This window comes from Hypomesus nipponensis, chromosome 4 (assembly GCF_054491055.1).
Source record: "Hypomesus nipponensis isolate SF chromosome 4, ASM5449105v1, whole genome shotgun sequence".
Classification (NCBI taxonomy): Eukaryota; Metazoa; Chordata; class Actinopteri; order Osmeriformes; family Osmeridae; genus Hypomesus; species Hypomesus nipponensis.
In genome coordinates, this window is record NC_140364.1 from 14112314 (window position 1) to 14133776 (window position 21463).

The window sequence follows — 21463 nt, forward strand, 5'->3', positions numbered from 1 at the left end:
CGCCTAAAGTGGGGTCGTTGCCCAACGTTGTGTCTGGATTGTCCCTGAATTGTGGATTGTGATGAGCTCCACTCACGCTCTGTGAGATGAAAGATCTCACTGTGATGTAAGATCAGTGTGCTGTAGAATAGTTTGAATAAACTAATACAATTAACAGCACGCTAATGGTATCTGCGTTTTTATTTACCGTTTATGTTGGTGTGGGTATCTCAAACTCTTCCCCTTTCTTCAACCTCATCTATCTCTGTGATCACATTCTACCCTGATCCCTCCCTGCCTCCTAAAGCGCTACTGTAGGTAACTTCAGTAGTGCGCTTGTTCAGAACAGGAAGCTTGGCAGTTCCCTCGTCTGCCACAAGATAGCGGACTTTCTCAAATGACCAGATAATTTATGGGCCCTGCAACCCTCGCGAATGGAGCACGTCTAGTGAGATAATTATTGTTTATTAATATCAGGAGAGCTAGAGAAGAGAACATGGCCTAGGAAGCCCTTTTATAGAGCTGGTTATATAAAAGTAGGCGGTACATGATTATTTTGATGGACTTCAGATAAAGGCACTCAGTTTGTTTGTTTAAAAAAAAATCGACTTGTTTACATAACCCAGTGGGGAAATAACTGACAACCAATCACAACCACACAGAGATTACCACCTTGTCAGCGAATATTATATATACATAGCTCCACTGTGCATCACTTATTCTGGTCAGAAACAGCAGAATACTTTGTGATATCATGCAGATATACGTGGTGTTAGGTCTGCTCGCTCTCTGTGGGCACGCTCTCAGTCAAGGTAAGAATATTTTGCTGTTTTGTAGTCTGTTTCTTCTTAATATGATATATACATAAAAAAACGTTATAGAAATGCATGAAAATTCAAATATTACAATTATATAAATATTATTCTTGCAGCATGACAATATAATTTAAATACCATAATTCTAGTAGAGACAGATAATGTTACCAGAAAACGCTGTAAGGAAGATATTCGATGGTGAGTTTGGAACTACTCGTATAATTCACATAATATGTATTGTGAGTATGTTTTTATCTGTTCCAGAGTGTAAGACGGAGCTTTTGGAGAAAACAAACTTCCAGGGAGATGACATCATCAATGTGTTGTCTCCGGATGGTGCCAAGCATTGTCAGCTCGTGTGCACCCAGCACCCAACCTGCCGGTTCTTTACCTTCAACACTAAGTATGTTCCCACCTGTTGACAACTCACGTTGAAACCTCTTTTTCTGGTTGAATGACAATGACCACATATCGTCGTAAATCATCAAAAATATTCTGAAAATGTATCATCACAAAAAAATGTCAATAATCTAAATATAATATCACAGTAGATCTTTAATATAATTATGTACAGTACATTATCACATTGGCTATCTCTCACACACACACAGGGATTTCAAATGCTACCTGAAAGATTCATTATCTGGACAGCCAAGTCAAAGGCTTAACGATAACCCTAATGATATCTCTGGCTTTGCTCTCAAAGGATGTGAACCCTCCATACGTAAGACCACATTCCTATACCACATACCTCCAGACTTGCACGTGTGTGTTTGTGCGTTTGAACCGTTACTCTGTTTCTTCTTAATGTGATATATACATTTAAAAAAACTTTACAGAAATGCATGAAAATTAATATATTACAGGGATATAAATATTATTCTTGCAGCATGACAATATAATTTAAATACCATAATTCCAGTAGAGACAGATAATGTTACCAGCAAATTATCGTAGAAAACGCTGTAAGGAAAATATTCGAATTAAGACGATCATGGAAGTAGACAGATACGCAATTAAAACGTTTGATACAGTTTACCCATGAGCTCGGTTCATCAGACAAGCACTGAGTCTGACGATGACCCACGTGGGTGTGTAGTGACATACTAGAACTGTTCAGAGGCACCAGCAATCAAAGGCGTTGTCAACCAATCAGACTTGGTGAGTTTGGAACTACTCGTATAATTCACATAATATTTATTGTGAGTATGTTTTTATCTGTTCCAGAGTGTAAGACGGAGCTTTTGGAGAAAACAAACTTCCAGGGAGATGACATCATCAATGTGTTGTCTCCGGATGGTGCCAAGCATTGTCAGCTCGTGTGCACCCAGCACCCAACCTGCCGGTTCTTTACCTTCAACACTAAGTATGTTCCCACCTGTTGACAACTCACGTTGAAACCTCTTTTTCTGGTTGAATGACAATGACCACATATCGTCGTAAATCATCAAAAATATTCTGAAAATGTAAAATCACAAAAAAATGACAATAATCTAAATATAATATCACAGTAGATCTTTAATATAATTATGTACAGTACATTATCACATTGGCTATCTCTCACACACACACAGGGATTTCAAATGCTACCTGAAAGATTCATTATCTGGACAGCCAAGTCAAAGGCTTAACGATAACCCTAATGATATCTCTGGCTTTGCTCTCAAAGGATGTGACCCCTCCATACGTAAGACCACATTCCTATACCACATACCTCCAGACTTGCACGTGTGTGTTTGTGCGTTTGAACCGTTACTCTGTTTCTTCTTAATGTGATATATACATTTAAAAAAACTTTACAGAAATGCATGAACATTTATATATTACAGGGATAGAAATATTATTCTTGCAGCATGACAATATAATTTAAATACCATAATTACAGTAGAGACAGATAATGTTACCAGCAAATTCTCGTAGAAAACGCTGTAAGGAAGATATTCGAATTAAGACGATCATGGAAGTAGACAGATACGCAATTAAAACGTTTGATACAGTTTACTCATGAGCTCGGTTCATCAGACAAGCACTGAGACTGACGATGACCCACGTGGGTGTGTAGTGACATACTAGAACTGTTCAGAGGCACCAGCAATCAAAGGCGTTGTCAACCAATCAGACTTGGTGAGTTTGGAACTACTCGTATAATTCACAAAATATGTATTGTGAGTATGTTTTTATCTGTTCCAGAGTGTAAGACGGAGCTTTTGGAGAAAACAAACTTCCAGGGAGATGACATCATCAATGTGTTGTCTCCGGATGGTGCCAAGCATTGTCAGCTCGTGTGCACCCAGCACCCAACCTGCCGGTTCTTTACCTTCAACACTAAGTATGTTCCCACCTGTTGACAACTCACGTTGAAACCTCTTTTTCTGGTTGAATGACAATGACCACATATCGTCGTAAATCATCAAAAATATTCTGAAAATGTAAAATCACAAAAAAATGACAATAATCTAAATATAATATCACAGTAGATCTTTAATATAATTATGTACAGTACATTATCACATTGGCTATCTCTCACACACACACAGGGATTTCAAATGCTACCTGAAAGATTCATTATCTGGACAGCCAAGTCAAAGGCTTAACGATAACCCTAATGATATCTCTGGCTTTGCTCTCAAAGGATGTGACCCCTCCATACGTAAGACCACATTCCTATACCACATACCTCCAGACTTGCACGTGTGTGTTTGTGCGTTTGAACCGTTACTCTGTTTCTTCTTAATGTGATATATACATTTAAAAAAACTTTACAGAAATGCATGAACATTTATATATTACAGGGATAGAAATATTATTCTTGCAGCATGACAATATAATTTAAATACCATAATTACAGTAGAGACAGATAATGTTACCAGCAAATTCTCGTAGAAAACGCTGTAAGGAAGATATTCGAATTAAGACGATCATGGAAGTAGACAGATACGCAATTAAAACGTTTGATACAGTTTACTCATGAGCTCGGTTCATCAGACAAGCACTGAGACTGACGATGACCCACGTGGGTGTGTAGTGACATACTAGAACTGTTCAGAGGCACCAGCAATCAAAGGCGTTGTCAACCAATCAGACTTGGTGAGTTTGGAACTACTCGTATAATTCACAAAATATGTATTGTGAGTATGTTTTTATCTGTTCCAGAGTGTAAGACGGAGCTTTTGGAGAAAACAAACTTCCAGGGAGATGACATCATCAATGTGTTGTCTCCGGATGGTGCCAAGCATTGTCAGCTCGTGTGCACCCAGCACCCAACCTGCCGGTTCTTTACCTTCAACACTAAGTATGTTCCCACCTGTTGACAACTCACGTTGAAACCTCTTTTTCTGGTTGAATGACAATGACCACATATCGTCGTAAATCATCAAAAATATTCTGAAAATGTATCATCACAAAAAAATGACAATAATCTAAATATAATATCACAGTAGATCTTTAATATAATTATGTACAGTACATTATCACATTGGCTATCTCTCACACACACACAGGGATTTCAAATGCTACCTGAAAGATTCATTATCTGGACAGCCAAGTCAAAGGCTTAACGATAACCCTAATGATATCTCTGGCTTTGCTCTCAAAGGATGTGAACCCTCCATACGTAAGACCACATTCCTATACCACATACCTCCAGACTTGCACGTGTGTGTTTGTGCGTTTGAACCGTTACTCTGTTTCTTCTTAATGTGATATATACATTTAAAAAAACTTTACAGAAATGCATGAAAATTAATATATTACAGGGATAGAAATATTATTCTTGCAGCATGACAATATAATTTAAATACCATAATTCCAGTAGAGACAGATAATGTTACCAGCAAATTCTCGTAGAAAACGCTGTAAGGAAAATATTCGAATTAAGACGATCATGGAAGTAGACAGATACGCAATTAAAACGTTTGATACAGTTTACCCATGAGCTCGGTTCATCAGACAAGCACTGAGTCTGACGATGACCCACGTGGGTGTGTAGTGACATACTAGAACTGTTCAGAGGCACCAGCAATCAAAAGCTTTGTCAACCAATCAGACTTGGTGAGTTTGGAACTACTCGTATAATTCACAAAATATGTATTGTGAGTATGTTTTTATCTGTTCCAGAGTGTAAGACGGAGCTTTTGGAGAAAACAAACTTCCAGGGAGATGACATCATCAATGTGTTGTCTCCGGATGGTGCCAAGCATTGTCAGCTCGTGTGCACCCAGCACCCAACCTGCCGGTTCTTTACCTTCAACACTAAGTATGTTCCCACCTGTTGACAACTCACGTTGAAACCTCTTTTTCTGGTTGAATGACAATGACCACATATCGTCGTAAATCATCAAAAATATTCTGAAAATGTATCATCACAAAAAAATGACAATAATCTAAATATAATATCACAGTAGATCTTTAATATAATTATGTACAGTACATTATCACATTGGCTATCTCTCACACACACACAGGGATTTCAAATGCTACCTGAAAGATTCATTATCTGGACAGCCAAGTCAAAGGCTTAACGATAACCCTAATGATATCTCTGGCTTTGCTCTCAAAGGATGTGACCCCTCCATACGTAAGACCACATTCCTATACCACATACCTCCAGACTTGCACGTGTGTGTTTGTGCGTTTGAACCGTTACTCTGTTTCTTCTTAATGTGATATATACATTTAAAAAAACTTTACAGAAATGCATGAAAATTAATATATTACAGGGATAGAAATATTATTCTTGCAGCATGACAATATAATTGAAATACCATAATTCCAGTAGAGACAGATAATGTTACCAGCAAATTCTCGTAGAAAACGCTGTAAGGAAAATATTCGAATTAAGACGATCATGGAAGTAGACAGATACGCAATTAAAACGTTTGATACAGTTTACCCATGAGCTCGGTTCATCAGACAAGCACTGAGTCTGACGATGACCCACGTGGGTGTGTAGTGACATACTAGAACTGTTCAGAGGCACCAGCAATCAAAAGCTTTGTCAACCAATCAGACTTGGTGAGTTTGGAACTACTCGTATAATTCACAAAATATGTATTGTGAGTATGTTTTTATCTGTTCCAGAGTGTAAGACGGAGCTTTTGGAGAAAACAAACTTCCAGGGAGATGACATCATCAATGTGTTGTCTCCGGATGGTGCCAAGCATTGTCAGCTCGTGTGCACCCAGCACCCAACCTGCCGGTTCTTTACCTTCAACACTAAGTATGTTCCCACCTGTTGACAACTCACGTTGAAACCTCTTTTTCTGGTTGAATGACAATGACCACATATCGTCGTAAATCATCAAAAATATTCTGAAAATGTATCATCACAAAAAAATGACAATAATCTAAATATAATATCACAGTAGATCTTTAATATAATTATGTACAGTACATTATCACATTGGCTATCTCTCACACACACACAGGGATTTCAAATGCTACCTGAAAGATTCATTATCTGGACAGCCAAGTCAAAGGCTTAACGATAACCCTAATGATATCTCTGGCTTTGCTCTCAAAGGATGTGAACCCTCCATACGTAAGACCACATTCCTATACCACATACCTCCAGACTTGCACGTGTGTGTTTGTGCGTTTGAACCGTTACTCTGTTTCTTCTTAATGTGATATATACATTTAAAAAAACTTTACAGAAATGCATGAAAATTAATATATTACAGGGATAGAAATATTATTCTTGCAGCATGACAATATAATTGAAATACCATAATTCCAGTAGAGACAGATAATGTTACCAGCAAATTCTCGTAGAAAACGCTGTAAGGAAAATATTCGAATTAAGACGATCATGGAAGTAGACAGATACGCAATTAAAACGTTTGATACAGTTTACCCATGAGCTCGGTTCATCAGACAAGCACTGAGTCTGACGATGACCCACGTGGGTGTGTAGTGACATACTAGAACTGTTCAGAGGCACCAGCAATCAAAAGCTTTGTCAACCAATCAGACTTGGTGAGTTTGGAACTACTCGTATAATTCACAAAATATGTATTGTGAGTATGTTTTTATCTGTTCCAGAGTGTAAGACGGAGCTTTTGGAGAAAACAAACTTCCAGGGAGATGACATCATCAATGTGTTGTCTCCGGATGGTGCCAAGCATTGTCAGCTCGTGTGCACCCAGCACCCAACCTGCCGGTTCTTTACCTTCAACACTAAGTATGTTCCCACCTGTTGACAACTCACGTTGAAACCTCTTTTTCTGGTTGAATGACAATGACCACATATCGTCGTAAATCATCAAAAATATTCTGAAAATGTATAATCACAAAAAAATGACAATAATCTAAATATAATATCACAGTAGATCTTTAATATAATTATGTACAGTACATTATCACATTGGCTATCTGTCACACACACACAGGGATTTCAAATGCTACCTGAAAGATTCATTATCTGGACAGCCAAGTCAAAGGCTTAACGATAACCCTAATGATATCTCTGGCTTTGCTCTCAAAGGATGTGACCCCTCCATACGTAAGACCACATTCCTATACCACATACCTCCAGACTTGCACGTGTGTGTTTGTGCGTTTGAACCGTTACTCTGTTTCTTCTTAATGTGATATATACATTTAAAAAAACTTTACAGAAATGCATGAAAATTAATATATTACAGGGATAGAAATATTATTCTTGCAGCATGACAATATAATTTAAATACCATAATTCCAGTAGAGACAGATAATGTTACCAGCAAATTCTCGTAGAAAACGCTGTAAGGAAAATATTCGAATTAAGACGATCATGGAAGTAGACAGATACGCAATTAAAACGTTTGATACAGTTTACCCATGAGCTCGGTTCATCAGACAAGCACTGAGTCTGACGATGACCCACGTGGGTGTGTAGTGACATACTAGAACTGTTCAGAGGCACCAGCAATCAAAAGCTTTGTCAACCAATCAGACTTGGTGAGTTTGGAACTACTCGTATAATTCACAAAATATGTATTGTGAGTATGTTTTTATCTGTTCCAGAGTGTAAGACGGAGCTTTTGGAGAAAACAAACTTCCAGGGAGATGACATCATCAATGTGTTGTCTCCGGATGGTGCCAAGCATTGTCAGCTCGTGTGCACCCAGCACCCAACCTGCCGGTTCTTTACCTTCAACACTAAGTATGTTCCCACCTGTTGACAACTCACGTTGAAACCTCTTTTTCTGGTTGAATGACAATGACCACATATCGTCGTAAATCATCAAAAATATTCTGAAAATGTATCATCACAAAAAAATGACAATAATCTAAATATAATATCACAGTAGATCTTTAATATAATTATGTACAGTACATTATCACATTGGCTATCTCTCACACACACACAGGGATTTCAAATGCTACCTGAAAGATTCATTATCTGGACAGCCAAGTCAAAGGCTTAACGATAACCCTAATGATATCTCTGGCTTTGCTCTCAAAGGATGTGACCCCTCCATACGTAAGACCACATTCCTATACCACATACCTCCAGACTTGCACGTGTGTGTTTGTGCGTTTGAACCGTTACTCTGTTTCTTCTTAATGTGATATATACATTTAAAAAAACTTTACAGAAATGCATGAAAATTAATATATTACAGGGATAGAAATATTATTCTTGCAGCATGACAATATAATTTAAATACCATAATTCCAGTAGAGACAGATAATGTTACCAGCAAATTCGCGTAGAAAACGCTGTAAGGAAAATATTCGAATTAAGACGATCATGGAAGTAGACAGATACGCAATTAAAACGTTTGATACAGTTTACCCATGAGCTCGGTTCATCAGACAAGCACTGAGTCTGACGATGACCCACGTGGGTGTGTAGTGACATACTAGAACTGTTCAGAGGCACCAGCAATCAAAAGCTTGTTCAACCAATCAGACTTGGTGAGTTTGGAACTACTCGTATAATTCACAAAATATGTATTGTGAGTATGTTTTTATCTGTTCCAGAGTGTAAGACGGAGCTTTTGGAGAAAACAAACTTCCAGGGAGATGACATCATCAATGTGTTGTCTCCGGATGGTGCCAAGCATTGTCAGCTCGTGTGCACCCAGCACCCAACCTGCCGGTTCTTTACCTTCAACACTAAGTATGTTCCCACCTGTTGACAACTCACGTTGAAACCTCTTTTTCTGGTTGAATGACAATGACCACATATCGTCGTAAATCATCAAAAATATTCTGAAAATGTATCATCACAAAAAAATGACAATAATCTAAATATAATATCACAGTAGATCTTTAATATAATTATGTACAGTACATTATCACATTGGCTATCTCTCACACACACACAGGGATTTCAAATGCTACCTGAAAGATTCATTATCTGGACAGCCAAGTCAAAGGCTTAACGATAACCCTAATGATATCTCTGGCTTTGCTCTCAAAGGATGTGAACCCTCCATACGTAAGACCACATTCCTATACCACATACCTCCAGACTTGCACGTGTGTGTTTGTGCGTTTGAACCGTTACTCTGTTTCTTCTTAATGTGATATATACATTTAAAAAAACTTTACAGAAATGCATGAAAATTAATATATTACAGGGATAGAAATATTATTCTTGCAGCATGACAATATAATTTAAATACCATAATTCCAGTAGAGACAGATAATGTTACCAGCAAATTCTCGTAGAAAACGCTGTAAGGAAAATATTCGAATTAAGACGATCATGGAAGTAGACAGATACGCAATTAAAACGTTTGATACAGTTTACCCATGAGCTTGGTTCATCAGACAAGCATTGAGTCTGACGATGACCCACGTGGGTGTGTAGTGACATACTAGAACTGTTCAGAGGCACCAGCAATCAAAAGCTTTGTCAACCAATCAGACTTGGTGAGTTTGGAACTACTCGTATAATTCACAAAATATGTATTGTGAGTATATTTTTATCTGTTCCAGAGTGTAAGACGGAGCTTTTGGAGAAAACAAACTTCCAGGGAGATGACATCATCAATGTGTTGTCTCCGGATGGTGCCAAGCATTGTCAGCTCGTGTGCACCCAGCACCCAACCTGCCGGTTCTTTACCTTCAACACTAAGTATGTTCCCACCTGTTGACAACTCACGTTGAAACCTCTTTTTCTGGTTGAATGACAATGACCACATATCGTCGTAAATCATCAAAAATATTCTGAAAATGTATCATCACAAAAAAATGACAATAATCTAAATATAATATCACAGTAGATCTTTAATATAATTATGTACAGTACATTATCACATTGGCTATCTCTCACACACACACAGGGATTTCAAATGCTACCTGAAAGATTCATTATCTGGACAGCCAAGTCAAAGGCTTAACGATAACCCTAATGATATCTCTGGCTTTGCTCTCAAAGGATGTGACCCCTCCATACGTAAGACCACATTCCTATACCACATACCTCCAGACTTGCACGTGTGTGTTTGTGCGTTTGAACCGTTACTCTGTTTCTTCTTAATGTGATATATACATTTAAAAAAACTTTACAGAAATGCATGAAAATTAATATATTACAGGGATAGAAATATTATTCTTGCAGCATGACAATATAATTTAAATACCATAATTCCAGTAGAGACAGATAATGTTACCAGCAAATTCTCGTAGAAAACGCTGTAAGGAAAATATTCGAATTAAGACGATCATGGAAGTAGACAGATACGCAATTAAAACGTTTGATACAGTTTACCCATGAGCTTGGTTCATCAGACAAGCATTGAGTCTGACGATGACCCACGTGGGTGTGTAGTGACATACTAGAACTGTTCAGAGGCACCAGCAATCAAAAGCTTTGTCAACCAATCAGACTTGGTGAGTTTGGAACTACTCGTATAATTCACAAAATATGTATTGTGAGTATGTTTTTATCTGTTCCAGAGTGTAAGACGGAGCTTTTGGAGAAAACAAACTTCCAGGGAGATGACATCATCAATGTGTTGGCTCCGGATGGTGCCAAGCATTGTCAGCTCGTGTGCACCCAGCACCCAACCTGCCGGTTCTTTACCTTCAACACTAAGTATGTTCCCACCTGTTGACAACTCACGTTGAAACCTCTTTTTCTGGTTGAATGACAATGACCACATATCGTCGTAAATCATCAAAAATATTCTGAAAATGTATAATCACAAAAAAATGACAATAATCTAAATATAATATCACAGTAGATCTTTAATATAATTATGTACAGTACATTATCACATTGGCTATCTCTCACACACACACAGGGATTTCAAATGCTACCTGAAAGATTCATTATCTGGACAGCCAAGTCAAAGGCTTAACGATAACCCTAATGATATCTCTGGCTTTGCTCTCAAAGGATGTGACCCCTCCATACGTAAGACCACATTCCTATACCACATACCTCCAGACTTGCACGTGTGTGTTTGTGCGTTTGAACCGTTACTCTGTTTCTTCTTAATGTGATATATACATTTAAAAAAACTTTACAGAAATGCATGAACATTTATATATTACAGGGATAGAAATATTATTCTTGCAGCATGACAATATAATTTAAATACCATAATTCCAGTAGAGACAGATAATGTTACCAGCAAATTCTCGTAGACAAAAACGCTGTAAGGAAGATATTCGAATTAAGACGATCATGGAAGTAGACAGATACGCAATTAAAACGTTTGATACAGTTTACTCATGAGCTCGGTTCATCAGACAAGCACTGAGTCTGACGATGACCCACGTGGGTGTGTAGTGACATACTAGAACTGTTCAGAGGCACCAGCAATCAAAGGCTTTGTCAACCAATCAGACTTGGTGAGTTTGGAACTACTCGTATAATTCACAAAATATGTATTGTGAGTATGTTTTTATCTGTTCCAGAGTGTAAGACGGAGCTTTTGGAGAAAACAAACTTCCAGGGAGATGACATCATCAATGTGTTGTCTCCGGATGGTGCCAAGCATTGTCAGCTCGTGTGCACCCAGCACCCAACCTGCCGGTTCTTTACCTTCAACACTAAGTATGTTCCCACCTGTTGACAACTCACGTTGAAACCTCTTTTTCTGGTTGAATGACAATGACCACATATCGTCGTAAATCATCAAAAATATTCTGAAAATGTATCATCACAAAAAAATGACAATAATCTAAATATAATATCACAGTAGATCTTTAATATAATTATGTACAGTACATTATCACATTGGCTATCTCTCACACACACACAGGGATTTCAAATGCTACCTGAAAGATTCATTATCTGGACAGCCAAGTCAAAGGCTTAACGATAACCCTAATGATATCTCTGGCTTTGCTCTCAAAGGATGTGACCCCTCCATACGTAAGACCACATTCCTATACCACATACCTCCAGACTTGCACGTGTGTGTTTGTGCGTTTGAACCGTTACTCTGTTTCTTCTTAATGTGATATATACATTTAAAAAAACTTTACAGAAATGCATGAAAATTAATATATTACAGGGATAGAAATATTATTCTTGCAGCATGACAATATAATTTAAATACCATAATTCCAGTAGAGACAGATAATGTTACCAGCAAATTCTCGTAGAAAACGCTGTAAGGAAAATATTCGAATTAAGACGATCATGGAAGTAGACAGATACGCAATTAAAACGTTTGATACAGTTTACCCATGAGCTCGGTTCATCAGACAAGCACTGAGTCTGACGATGACCCACGTGGGTGTGTAGTGACATACTAGAACTGTTCAGAGGCACCAGCAATCAAAAGCTTTGTCAACCAATCAGACTTGGTGAGTTTGGAACTACTCGTATAATTCACAAAATATGTATTGTGAGTATGTTTTTATCTGTTCCAGAGTGTAAGACGGAGCTTTTGGAGAAAACAAACTTCCAGGGAGATGACATCATCAATGTGTTGTCTCCGGATGGTGCCAAGCATTGTCAGCTCGTGTGCACCCAGCACCCAACCTGCCGGTTCTTTACCTTCAACACTAAGTATGTTCCCACCTGTTGACAACTCACGTTGAAACCTCTTTTTCTGGTTGAATGACAATGACCACATATCGTCGTAAATCATCAAAAATATTCTGAAAATGTATCATCACAAAAAAATGACAATAATCTAAATATAATATCACAGTAGATCTTTAATATAATTATGTACAGTACATTATCACATTGGCTATCTCTCACACACACACAGGGATTTCAAATGCTACCTGAAAGATTCATTATCTGGACAGCCAAGTCAAAGGCTTAACGATAACCCTAATGATATCTCTGGCTTTGCTCTCAAAGGATGTGACCCCTCCATACGTAAGACCACATTCCTATACCACATACCTCCAGACTTGCACGTGTGTGTTTGTGCGTTTGAACCGTTACTCTGTTTCTTCTTAATGTGATATATACATTTAAAAAAACTTTACAGAAATGCATGAAAATTAATATATTACAGGGATAGAAATATTATTCTTGCATTATGACAATATAATTTAAATACCATAATTCCAGTAGAGACAGATAATGTTACCAGCAAATTCTCGTAGAAAACGCTGTAAGGAAAATATTCGAATTAAGACGATCATGGAAGTAGACAGATACGCAATTAAAACGTTTGATACAGTTTACCCATGAGCTTGGTTCATCAGACAAGCATTGAGTCTGACGATGACCCACGTGGGTGTGTAGTGACATACTAGAACTGTTCAGAGGCACCAGCAATCAAAAGCTTTGTCAACCAATCAGACTTGGTGAGTTTGGAACTACTCGTATAATTCACAAAATATGTATTGTGAGTATGTTTTTATCTGTTCCAGAGTGTAAGACGGAGCTTTTGGAGAAAACAAACTTCCAGGGAGATGACATCATCAATGTGTTGGCTCCGGATGGTGCCAAGCATTGTCAGCTCGTGTGCACCCAGCACCCAACCTGCCGGTTCTTTACCTTCAACACTAAGTATGTTCCCACCTGTTGACAACTCACGTTGAAACCTCTTTTTCTGGTTGAATGACAATGACCACATATCGTCGTAAATCATCAAAAATATTCTGAAAATGTATCATCACAAAAAAATGACAATAATCTAAATATAATATCACAGTAGATCTTTAATATAATTATGTACAGTACATTATCACATTGGCTATCTCTCACACACACACAGGGATTTCAAATGCTACCTGAAAGATTCATTATCTGGACAGCCAAGTCAAAGGCTTAACGATAACCCTAATGATATCTCTGGCTTTGCTCTCAAAGGATGTGACCCCTCCATACGTAAGACCACATTCCTATACCACATACCTCCAGACTTGCACGTGTGTGTTTGTGCGTTTGAACCGTTACTCTGTTTCTTCTTAATGTGATATATACATTTAAAAAAACTTTACAGAAATGCATGAACATTTATATATTACAGGGATAGAAATATTATTCTTGCAGCATGACAATATAATTTAAATACCATAATTCCAGTAGAGACAGATAATGTTACCAGCAAATTCTCGTAGACAAAAACGCTGTAAGGAAGATATTCGAATTAAGACGATCATGGAAGTAGACAGATACGCAATTAAAACGTTTGATACAGTTTACTCATGAGCTCGGTTCATCAGACAAGCACTGAGTCTGACGATGACCCACGTGGGTGTGTAGTGACATACTAGAACTGTTCAGAGGCACCAGCAATCAAAGGCTTTGTCAACCAATCAGACTTGGTGAGTTTGGAACTACTCGTATAATTCACAAAATATGTATTGTGAGTATGTTTTTATCTGTTCCAGAGTGTAAGACGGAGCTTTTGGAGAAAACAAACTTCCAGGGAGATGACATCATCAATGTGTTGTCTCCGGATGGTGCCAAGCATTGTCAGCTCGTGTGCACCCAGCACCCAACCTGCCGGTTCTTTACCTTCAACACTAAGTATGTTCCCACCTGTTGACAACTCACGTTGAAACCTCTTTTTCTGGTTGAATGACAATGACCACATATCGTCGTAAATCATCAAAAATATTCCGAAAATGTATCATCACAAAAAAATGACAATAATCTAAATATAATATCACAGTAGATCTTTAATATAATTATGTACAGTACATTATCACATTGGCTATCTCTCACACACACACAGGGATTTCAAATGCTACCTGAAAGATTCATTATCTGGACAGCCAAGTCAAAGGCTTAACGATAACCCTAATGATATCTCTGGCTTTGCTCTCAAAGGATGTGACCCCTCCATACGTAAGACCACATTCCTATACCACATACCTCCAGACTTGCACGTGTGTGTTTGTGCGTTTGAACCGTTACTCTGTTTCTTCTTAATGTGATATATACATTTAAAAAAACTTTACAGAAATGCATGAAAATTAATATATTACAGGGATAGAAATATTATTCTTGCAGCATGACAATATAATTGAAATACCATAATTCCAGTAGAGACAGATAATGTTACCAGCAAATTCTCGTAGAAAACGCTGTAAGGAAGATATTCAAATTTAAGACGATCACGGAAGTAGTTATATACACACACGTGCTGCACACAGTGCATGAACAACTCGCATATACAGAATCACAAACACATGCAAACATGTTCGTTGTATTTGTTCCAGGCTTCGCTGCTACCTGAATCGAATCATCACCCTTCCCCTGCCCCCTAAAGTGGGGTCGTTGCCCAACGTTGTGTCTGGATTCTCCCTGAGTTGTGGATTGTGATGAGCTCCACTCACGCTCTGTGAGATGAAAGATCTCACTGTGATGTAAGATCAGTGTGCTGTAGAATAGTTTGAATAAACTAATACAATTAACAGCACGCTAATGGTATCTGCGTTTTTATTTACCGTTTAAGTTGGTGTGGGTATCTCAAACTCTTCCCCTTTCTTCAACCTCATCTATCTCTGTGATCACATTCTACCCTGATCCCTCCCTGCCTCCTAAAGCGCTTCTGTAGGTAACTTCAGTAGTGCACTTGTTCAGAACAGGAAGCTTGGCAGTTCCCTCGTCTGCCACAAGATGGCGGACTTTCTCAAATGACCAGATAATTTATGGGCCCTAAAACCCTTGCGAATGGAGCACGTCTAGTCAGATAATTAGTTGTTTATTAATATCAGGAGAGCTAGAGAAGATAACATTCCCTAGGAAGCCCTTTTATAGAGCTGGTTATATAAAAGTAGGCGGTACTTGACTATTTTGATGGACTTCGGATAAATGCACTCTTGTTTGTTTGTTTAAAAAAATCGACTTGTTTACATAACCCAGTGGGGAAATAACTGACAACAAATCACAACCACACAGAGATTACCACCGTGTCAGCGAAGATTATATATACATAGCTCCACTGTGCATCACTTATTCTGGTCAGAAATAGCAGAATACTTTGTGATATCATGCAGTTTTATGTTGTATTAGGTCTGCTCGCTCTCTGTGGGCACGCTCTCAGTCAAGGTAAGAATATTTTGCTGTTATGTAGTCTGTTTCTTCTTAATGTGATATATACATAAAAAAACGTTATAGAAATGCATGAAAATTCAAATATTACAATTATATAAATATTATTCTTGCAGCATGACAATATAATTGAAATACCATAATTCCAGTAGAGACAGATAATGTTATATGGAAATTCTCGTAGAAAACGCTGTAAGGAAGATATTCGAATTGAAGACGATCATGGAAGTAGACAGATACGCAATTAAAACGTTTGATACAGTTTACTCATGAGCTCGTTTCATCAGACAAGCACTGAGTCTGACGATGACCCACGTGGGTGTGTAGTGACATACTAGAACTGTTCAGCATTAACATTAGCAATCAAAGGCTTTGTAAACTAATCAGAATTTGAGTTTGAAACTACTCGTATAATTCACATAATATGTATTGTGAGTATGTTTTTATCTGTTCCAGACTGTAACACGGAGCTTTTGGAGAAAACAGACTTCCAGGGAGATGACATCATCAAAGTTATGTCTCCAGATGCAGAGCATTGTCAGCTCGCGTGCACCCAGCACCCAACCTGCCGGTTCTTTACCTTCAACACTGGGTAGGTTCCCACCTGTTGACAACTCACGTTTGAAAACTTTTTTTTCTGGTTGAATGAGAATGACCACATATCATCGTAAATCATAACAAATATTCTGAAAATGTATCATCACAAAAAATGACAATAATCAAAATATAATATCACATTAGATCTGTAATATAATTATGTACAGTAAATTATCACATTAGATCTCTCTCTCTCTCACACACACAGGAATTTAAATTGCTTCCTGAAGGACTCATCATCTGGACAGCCAAGTAAAAGAGTTATCGAATCTAATGCAATCTCTGGCTTTGCTCTCAAAGGATGTGATCCCTCAATACGTAAGACCACATTCATATACCACATACCTCCAGACTTGTATGTGTGTGTGTTTGTGCATTTGTACCTTTGCTTGTATGTAAACATGTATGCCTTGTGTGTCATCCTTTCAGAAACGTGTCAAAGGCTTCTCCACAAGGTGTATCCAAACGTGGACTTCCTGGGAGATGATTTCCTGTCCCTGTTCACTGACAGCCATGAGGATTGTCAGAGAGCCTGTACCAACCAGCCAGGCTGCCAGGCCTTCACCTTCCTCACTGAAAACTTCACACCTGAGCAGTACAGGTACCACGGCACATCTAATGTGTGGTCTTACATCTAAGACTCAGACCGTGGAGTCAGGTGGCTGAGCGGTTAGGGGTGTAGCCTAGTAATCAGAAGGTTGCCCGTTCGATTCCCGGCCGTGCAAAATGACGTTGTGTCCTTGGGTAAGGGACTTCACCCTACTTGCCTCGGGGAAAATGTCCCTGTACTTACTGTAAGTCGCTCTGGATAAGAGCGTCTGCTAAATGACTAAATGTAAAGACTGCTGGAAATTGAGTGAATCTGGGTTTTTTTGGCCTCTCCTGGATATGGGTTTCTCTTAATTTGTCTTTGAAATAAGCTTTTCTCAACCTTTTGTAGTTACAAGTGCCATCTGAAGTTCCTCTGGACAGTCCCCAGACCCCTGAAGGTCAGAAACCTTCCCGAGGCTTCCTCGGGATTCTCTAAGAATCTTGATCCACTTCTATTGGGAAGCAAGGAAGGTACACACACACACTCAAACATGCACTGTCACACACACATACTCACCCACACACTACTCTTTTATTTTCTGTAGCATTCCTAACTTTTCTGGTTCTGCGATAACTGTTTAATACACATTATATCATAAATAAAATGTCTATATGAAATAATACATTGTGTAGAGATCAATGTATTCACAACTTTGTACTTTGATACTGCCTCTACATGTGGCTGACCATTGTTGTCACTGATGTGATTATCTGATCACACAAAGGAGTCCACTGATACAACCGATGTGTTTGTGACAAAGAGACTAGGGGACTATGACAGAAAACCATTTGATTGAGCGTGAAGAACAGTGACTTTTGGCCACGTAACTTTTTTGACAGTGTCTGTCTTTTCCTGCAGCCTGTAAATCCACCATTTTCAACGACACTGATGTCAAAGGAGAGGACCTGGAGCAAGTTCCTGCCGTGTCTGTGGAACACTGCCAGCATCTGTGCACGTCCCACCCACTGTGCAGCTACTTTAGCTTCAACAAGTACGTCAGGATAGGGGCCTTTTGGGACGTATTATTTTCACCATCAGAGGGCACTACTTAAAAGTCGGTCTTCACAGATGTACACAGGAATGGTACTTTGTGCTGTATTCTGAAATATGACATTATTTAATTCAAGTTATATTGCGTTGTTGTGTCTATTGCATTGTAATTTCATATAGGTTAATATAATCGCTAACTTGTGTCTGGTTTCATTACAATTCAGGACATATTTTGTGTTCATATTCATGTTTCGTTTTTGTACCAGAATACAGCAAACCTGCTTCCTGAAAAACAATAGAGATATGATGAAGCTTGCGGCTGAGAAGAACATGTTTACTGGGATGCCAACGAGGCACTGTGCTCCCTCCAGTGGTAGGAACCTAGTACTACTCCAGCCCTGTTTCATCACAATGCACAATTTCTTGAGAGTAACCAAGCACCGAAACCAAGCATGAGCTATAAAGATGTAAAAGTAAAAACTTTGGTGGCTTTAATGTACAATCTGTTCTGATTTACTTTGTTATAGACTGGGTGTTTGCTGACTATGATGGGGTAGATTTCTTGGGTAGCGACAAGAAGTTTGTGTTACTGGATGACAAGGAGTCTTGCAGGCAGGTCTGCAATGAGGACCCGGCCTGTCAGTTTTTCAGCTACCTTTCATCATCCTTTAATGATCCTGTATACAGGTTTGTTTTGATTGAGACACAAGACATGCACAATTTGATACAGACGCATTTATGCCCCGATGCTAACATGTCCACACACGCACATTACTTCTTGTGGGTATAGATTGTTTCGGTAGTTATAGGTTTAAATGGCCTTGGGCTGGTCCCTGTGATAAATAGCAATAAACCTGAAACTTAAACTCATAGTGAATGCACAATTCACAGCTATACAAGCTGTAAAGTTATATACACACACGTGCTGCACACAATGCATGAACAACTCGCATATACAGAATCATAAACACATGCAAACATGTTCGTTGTATTTGTTCCAGGCGTCGCTGCTACCTGAAGCGAATCATCACCCTGCCCCTGCCCCCTAAAGTGGGGTCCTTGCCCAACGTTGTGTCTGGATTCTCCCTGAATTGTGGTTTGTCCACGCAAGCTCAGATTGTAGGATGAAAGATCTCACTGTGATGTAAGATCAGTGTGCTGTAGAATAGTTTGAATAAATGAATACAACATAAAGCATTACAAATCGTATCTGTATGTTTATTTAACGTATATGTCGCTGTGTCTATCTCAATTTTTCTTCCCTTTTCTTCCTGTGTTCTCCACATACTAACATCATCACTCCCTATTTACAGCGCTTCAGCTTTTCCGAAACTTGGCTGTGAAACCCTTCTTCTTTAGATCATAAACATATGTCTGAGTTTTATTTCTAAATGTAGCATACTTACTTATACTTACAGCAGGATAACATTTTTCGTAAACATTTCAAATTGCAGTGTAACGCAAACACCATCAACCTTGGAATTCGTTATAGCTTGTACGGAACTTTAAGTAATTGCTCTTGCACCCTACCGGACAACTCCACGTTTGCACCAAACACAAAAATGTCAAGGCACCTTCGCTTCGTTGCGCGTACAGTGATGGTACAAGAAGGAAACGTTGATGCAGCTTACAAGGCCTTAAACAGGTGGGGTGCTTTTGTTTAGATATTTGGTGCAACACAAATCATCTAGGTAGCTGTAACTTTGACAATTAACATGACTAGCCAGTTTAGCCGTTGTGCTAACGTTAGCATTAGCTGACGTCTCAATGTCACTACCGGCCAGCCTGTTCTGAACACTACTAGTGTGACTAGCACTAGCAGGCGGAAGTGTAAGCCATAGATATATAAACGGTCTTTATATAGATGTATATGAATGTCTTTATTATATCTCTGGTGTAAACAGCTTTAGCGCTGAACAGATTTAAATTCCTTATTTTTATTTTATCCATCTGTTTACTACCACCAAAATTGAAGAAATCAGTAGAAAAGTCATGTTACAGTAGACTGAGAAATGTTTGGTAAATATCTGGCTATCTGGCCAAGATAAACAGGTGCTGGCTCGCATACGTTAGGCTAGTACTGAAGCTGCCCATAAAGGTTGTGGGGCCAGAAAGGCTAGAATGGCCTGCTGGCTTGCATACTTCAAAATTCTACCGGATGTAGGCATAATGTATTAGACGTACTAGCTATATATTGAGACATTCCAACATTTTTTCTGGTACACTAAATCGTATGTTACCATGGGTATTGGGACACAAAATATACACACTCATTAAACATGGGAGATGGCGGCAATTAGTTTTTCTTTTTTAAATTGCTGTCACATACCATCACACTCACTTGCGCTATTTTGATCTATGACATGTGTAACATCCATAAGCATCTTGGATAAAATATATAGTTTTTCTAAGTCTAACTCTATACATTTCAGGGTGCTGTCTGTCGACGGTGTTCTTGATACGGTGAAACGGAAACGCTACTACGAGAAGCCCTGTCGACAAAGGCAGCGAGAGAACTACGAAAACTGTAAGCGGATCTATCACTCGGAAATGGCCAGGAAGATCTCGTTCATTTCGCGGATCCACAGAGAGGACCCCTGGGTGGGCTATTAGGGATGTGTGCCGGAGAAGAGGATGATGACACAAGGGCCGAGAAAGACAGTGAACTTGAGAGCCTACTGAAAGAAATTCAAGTCGAGAAATAAAAAAAAGTAGTGCAAAGGAAATGTTCCTTGATCCAACGTCATTTCCCTTCTACAGAAATGTTGTGTTGATGTAAAATGCTCACTTTCAGAATTCCATGCTATCTGACGGTGCCACCAAAATTGTCTGCTGAAGTCTGCATCAATCGTATTCAGCATGTAATGTATCTGACTGTTGCAAAGGGATTGTGATATCAAAATCGTAGCATATGCTCACAACAATCATTTTAGCTTGAATTTGATTTATTTCACTCGACCTATTTTGTTGTAGGCTATTTTACATTGATTGTCAATCTGACGTTTTCCAACCAATTTGATAAATAAAGTTATGTTCAAGTTTAAAGTTTGTTTTCTATTTGTAGGCCTA

General features: G+C 38.6%; 2 protein-coding genes across 2 annotated transcripts; both read left to right on the forward strand.

Annotated features, from left to right (window-relative positions):
- Positions 1 to 694: 694 nt before the first annotated feature.
- On the forward strand, positions 695 to 19598 carry LOC146295740 (uncharacterized). Its single transcript, XM_084696840.1, has 39 exons — positions 695 to 791; positions 1059 to 1197; positions 1406 to 1518; positions 2022 to 2160; positions 2369 to 2481; positions 2985 to 3123; positions 3332 to 3444; positions 3948 to 4086; positions 4295 to 4407; positions 4911 to 5049; positions 5258 to 5370; positions 5874 to 6012; positions 6221 to 6333; positions 6837 to 6975; positions 7184 to 7296; positions 7800 to 7938; positions 8147 to 8259; positions 8763 to 8901; positions 9110 to 9222; positions 9726 to 9864; positions 10073 to 10185; positions 10689 to 10827; positions 11036 to 11148; positions 11655 to 11793; positions 12002 to 12114; positions 12618 to 12756; positions 12965 to 13077; positions 13581 to 13719; positions 13928 to 14040; positions 14547 to 14685; positions 14894 to 15006; positions 16672 to 16807; positions 17021 to 17130; positions 17242 to 17413; positions 17753 to 17874; positions 18263 to 18395; positions 18661 to 18767; positions 18922 to 19081; positions 19396 to 19598. The coding sequence occupies exons 1-39, from the start codon at positions 734 to 736 to the stop codon at positions 19520 to 19522; spliced, it is 4905 nt and encodes a 1634-aa protein (XP_084552966.1). The 5' UTR covers positions 695 to 733; the 3' UTR covers positions 19523 to 19598.
- Positions 19599 to 19898: 300 nt separating this feature from the next.
- Positions 19899 to 21439, forward strand: mrps21 (mitochondrial ribosomal protein S21). The gene is made up of 2 exons (XM_084696839.1): positions 19899 to 20039; positions 20827 to 21439. Exons 1-2 carry the CDS (start codon positions 19957 to 19959, stop codon positions 21005 to 21007), a joined length of 264 nt encoding a protein of 87 aa, XP_084552965.1. The 5' UTR covers positions 19899 to 19956; the 3' UTR covers positions 21008 to 21439.
- The last annotated feature ends 24 nt before the right edge of the window (positions 21440 to 21463 follow it).

Coding starts and splice junctions, on each gene's coding strand:
- LOC146295740 (XM_084696840.1), top strand. CDS start 734: ATGCAGATATACGTGGTGTTAGGTCTGCTCGCTCTCTGTGGGCACGCT. Junction 1,519..2,021: donor AGGATGTGAACCCTCCATAC/GTAAGACCACAT, acceptor TATCTGTTCCAG/AGTGTAAGACGGAGCTTTTG. Junction 12,757..12,964: donor TTCTTTACCTTCAACACTAA/GTATGTTCCCAC, acceptor ACACACACACAG/GGATTTCAAATGCTACCTGA.
- mrps21 (XM_084696839.1), top strand. CDS start 19,957: ATGTCAAGGCACCTTCGCTTCGTTGCGCGTACAGTGATGGTACAAGAA. Junction 20,040..20,826: donor GCTTACAAGGCCTTAAACAG/GTGGGGTGCTTT, acceptor TATACATTTCAG/GGTGCTGTCTGTCGACGGTG.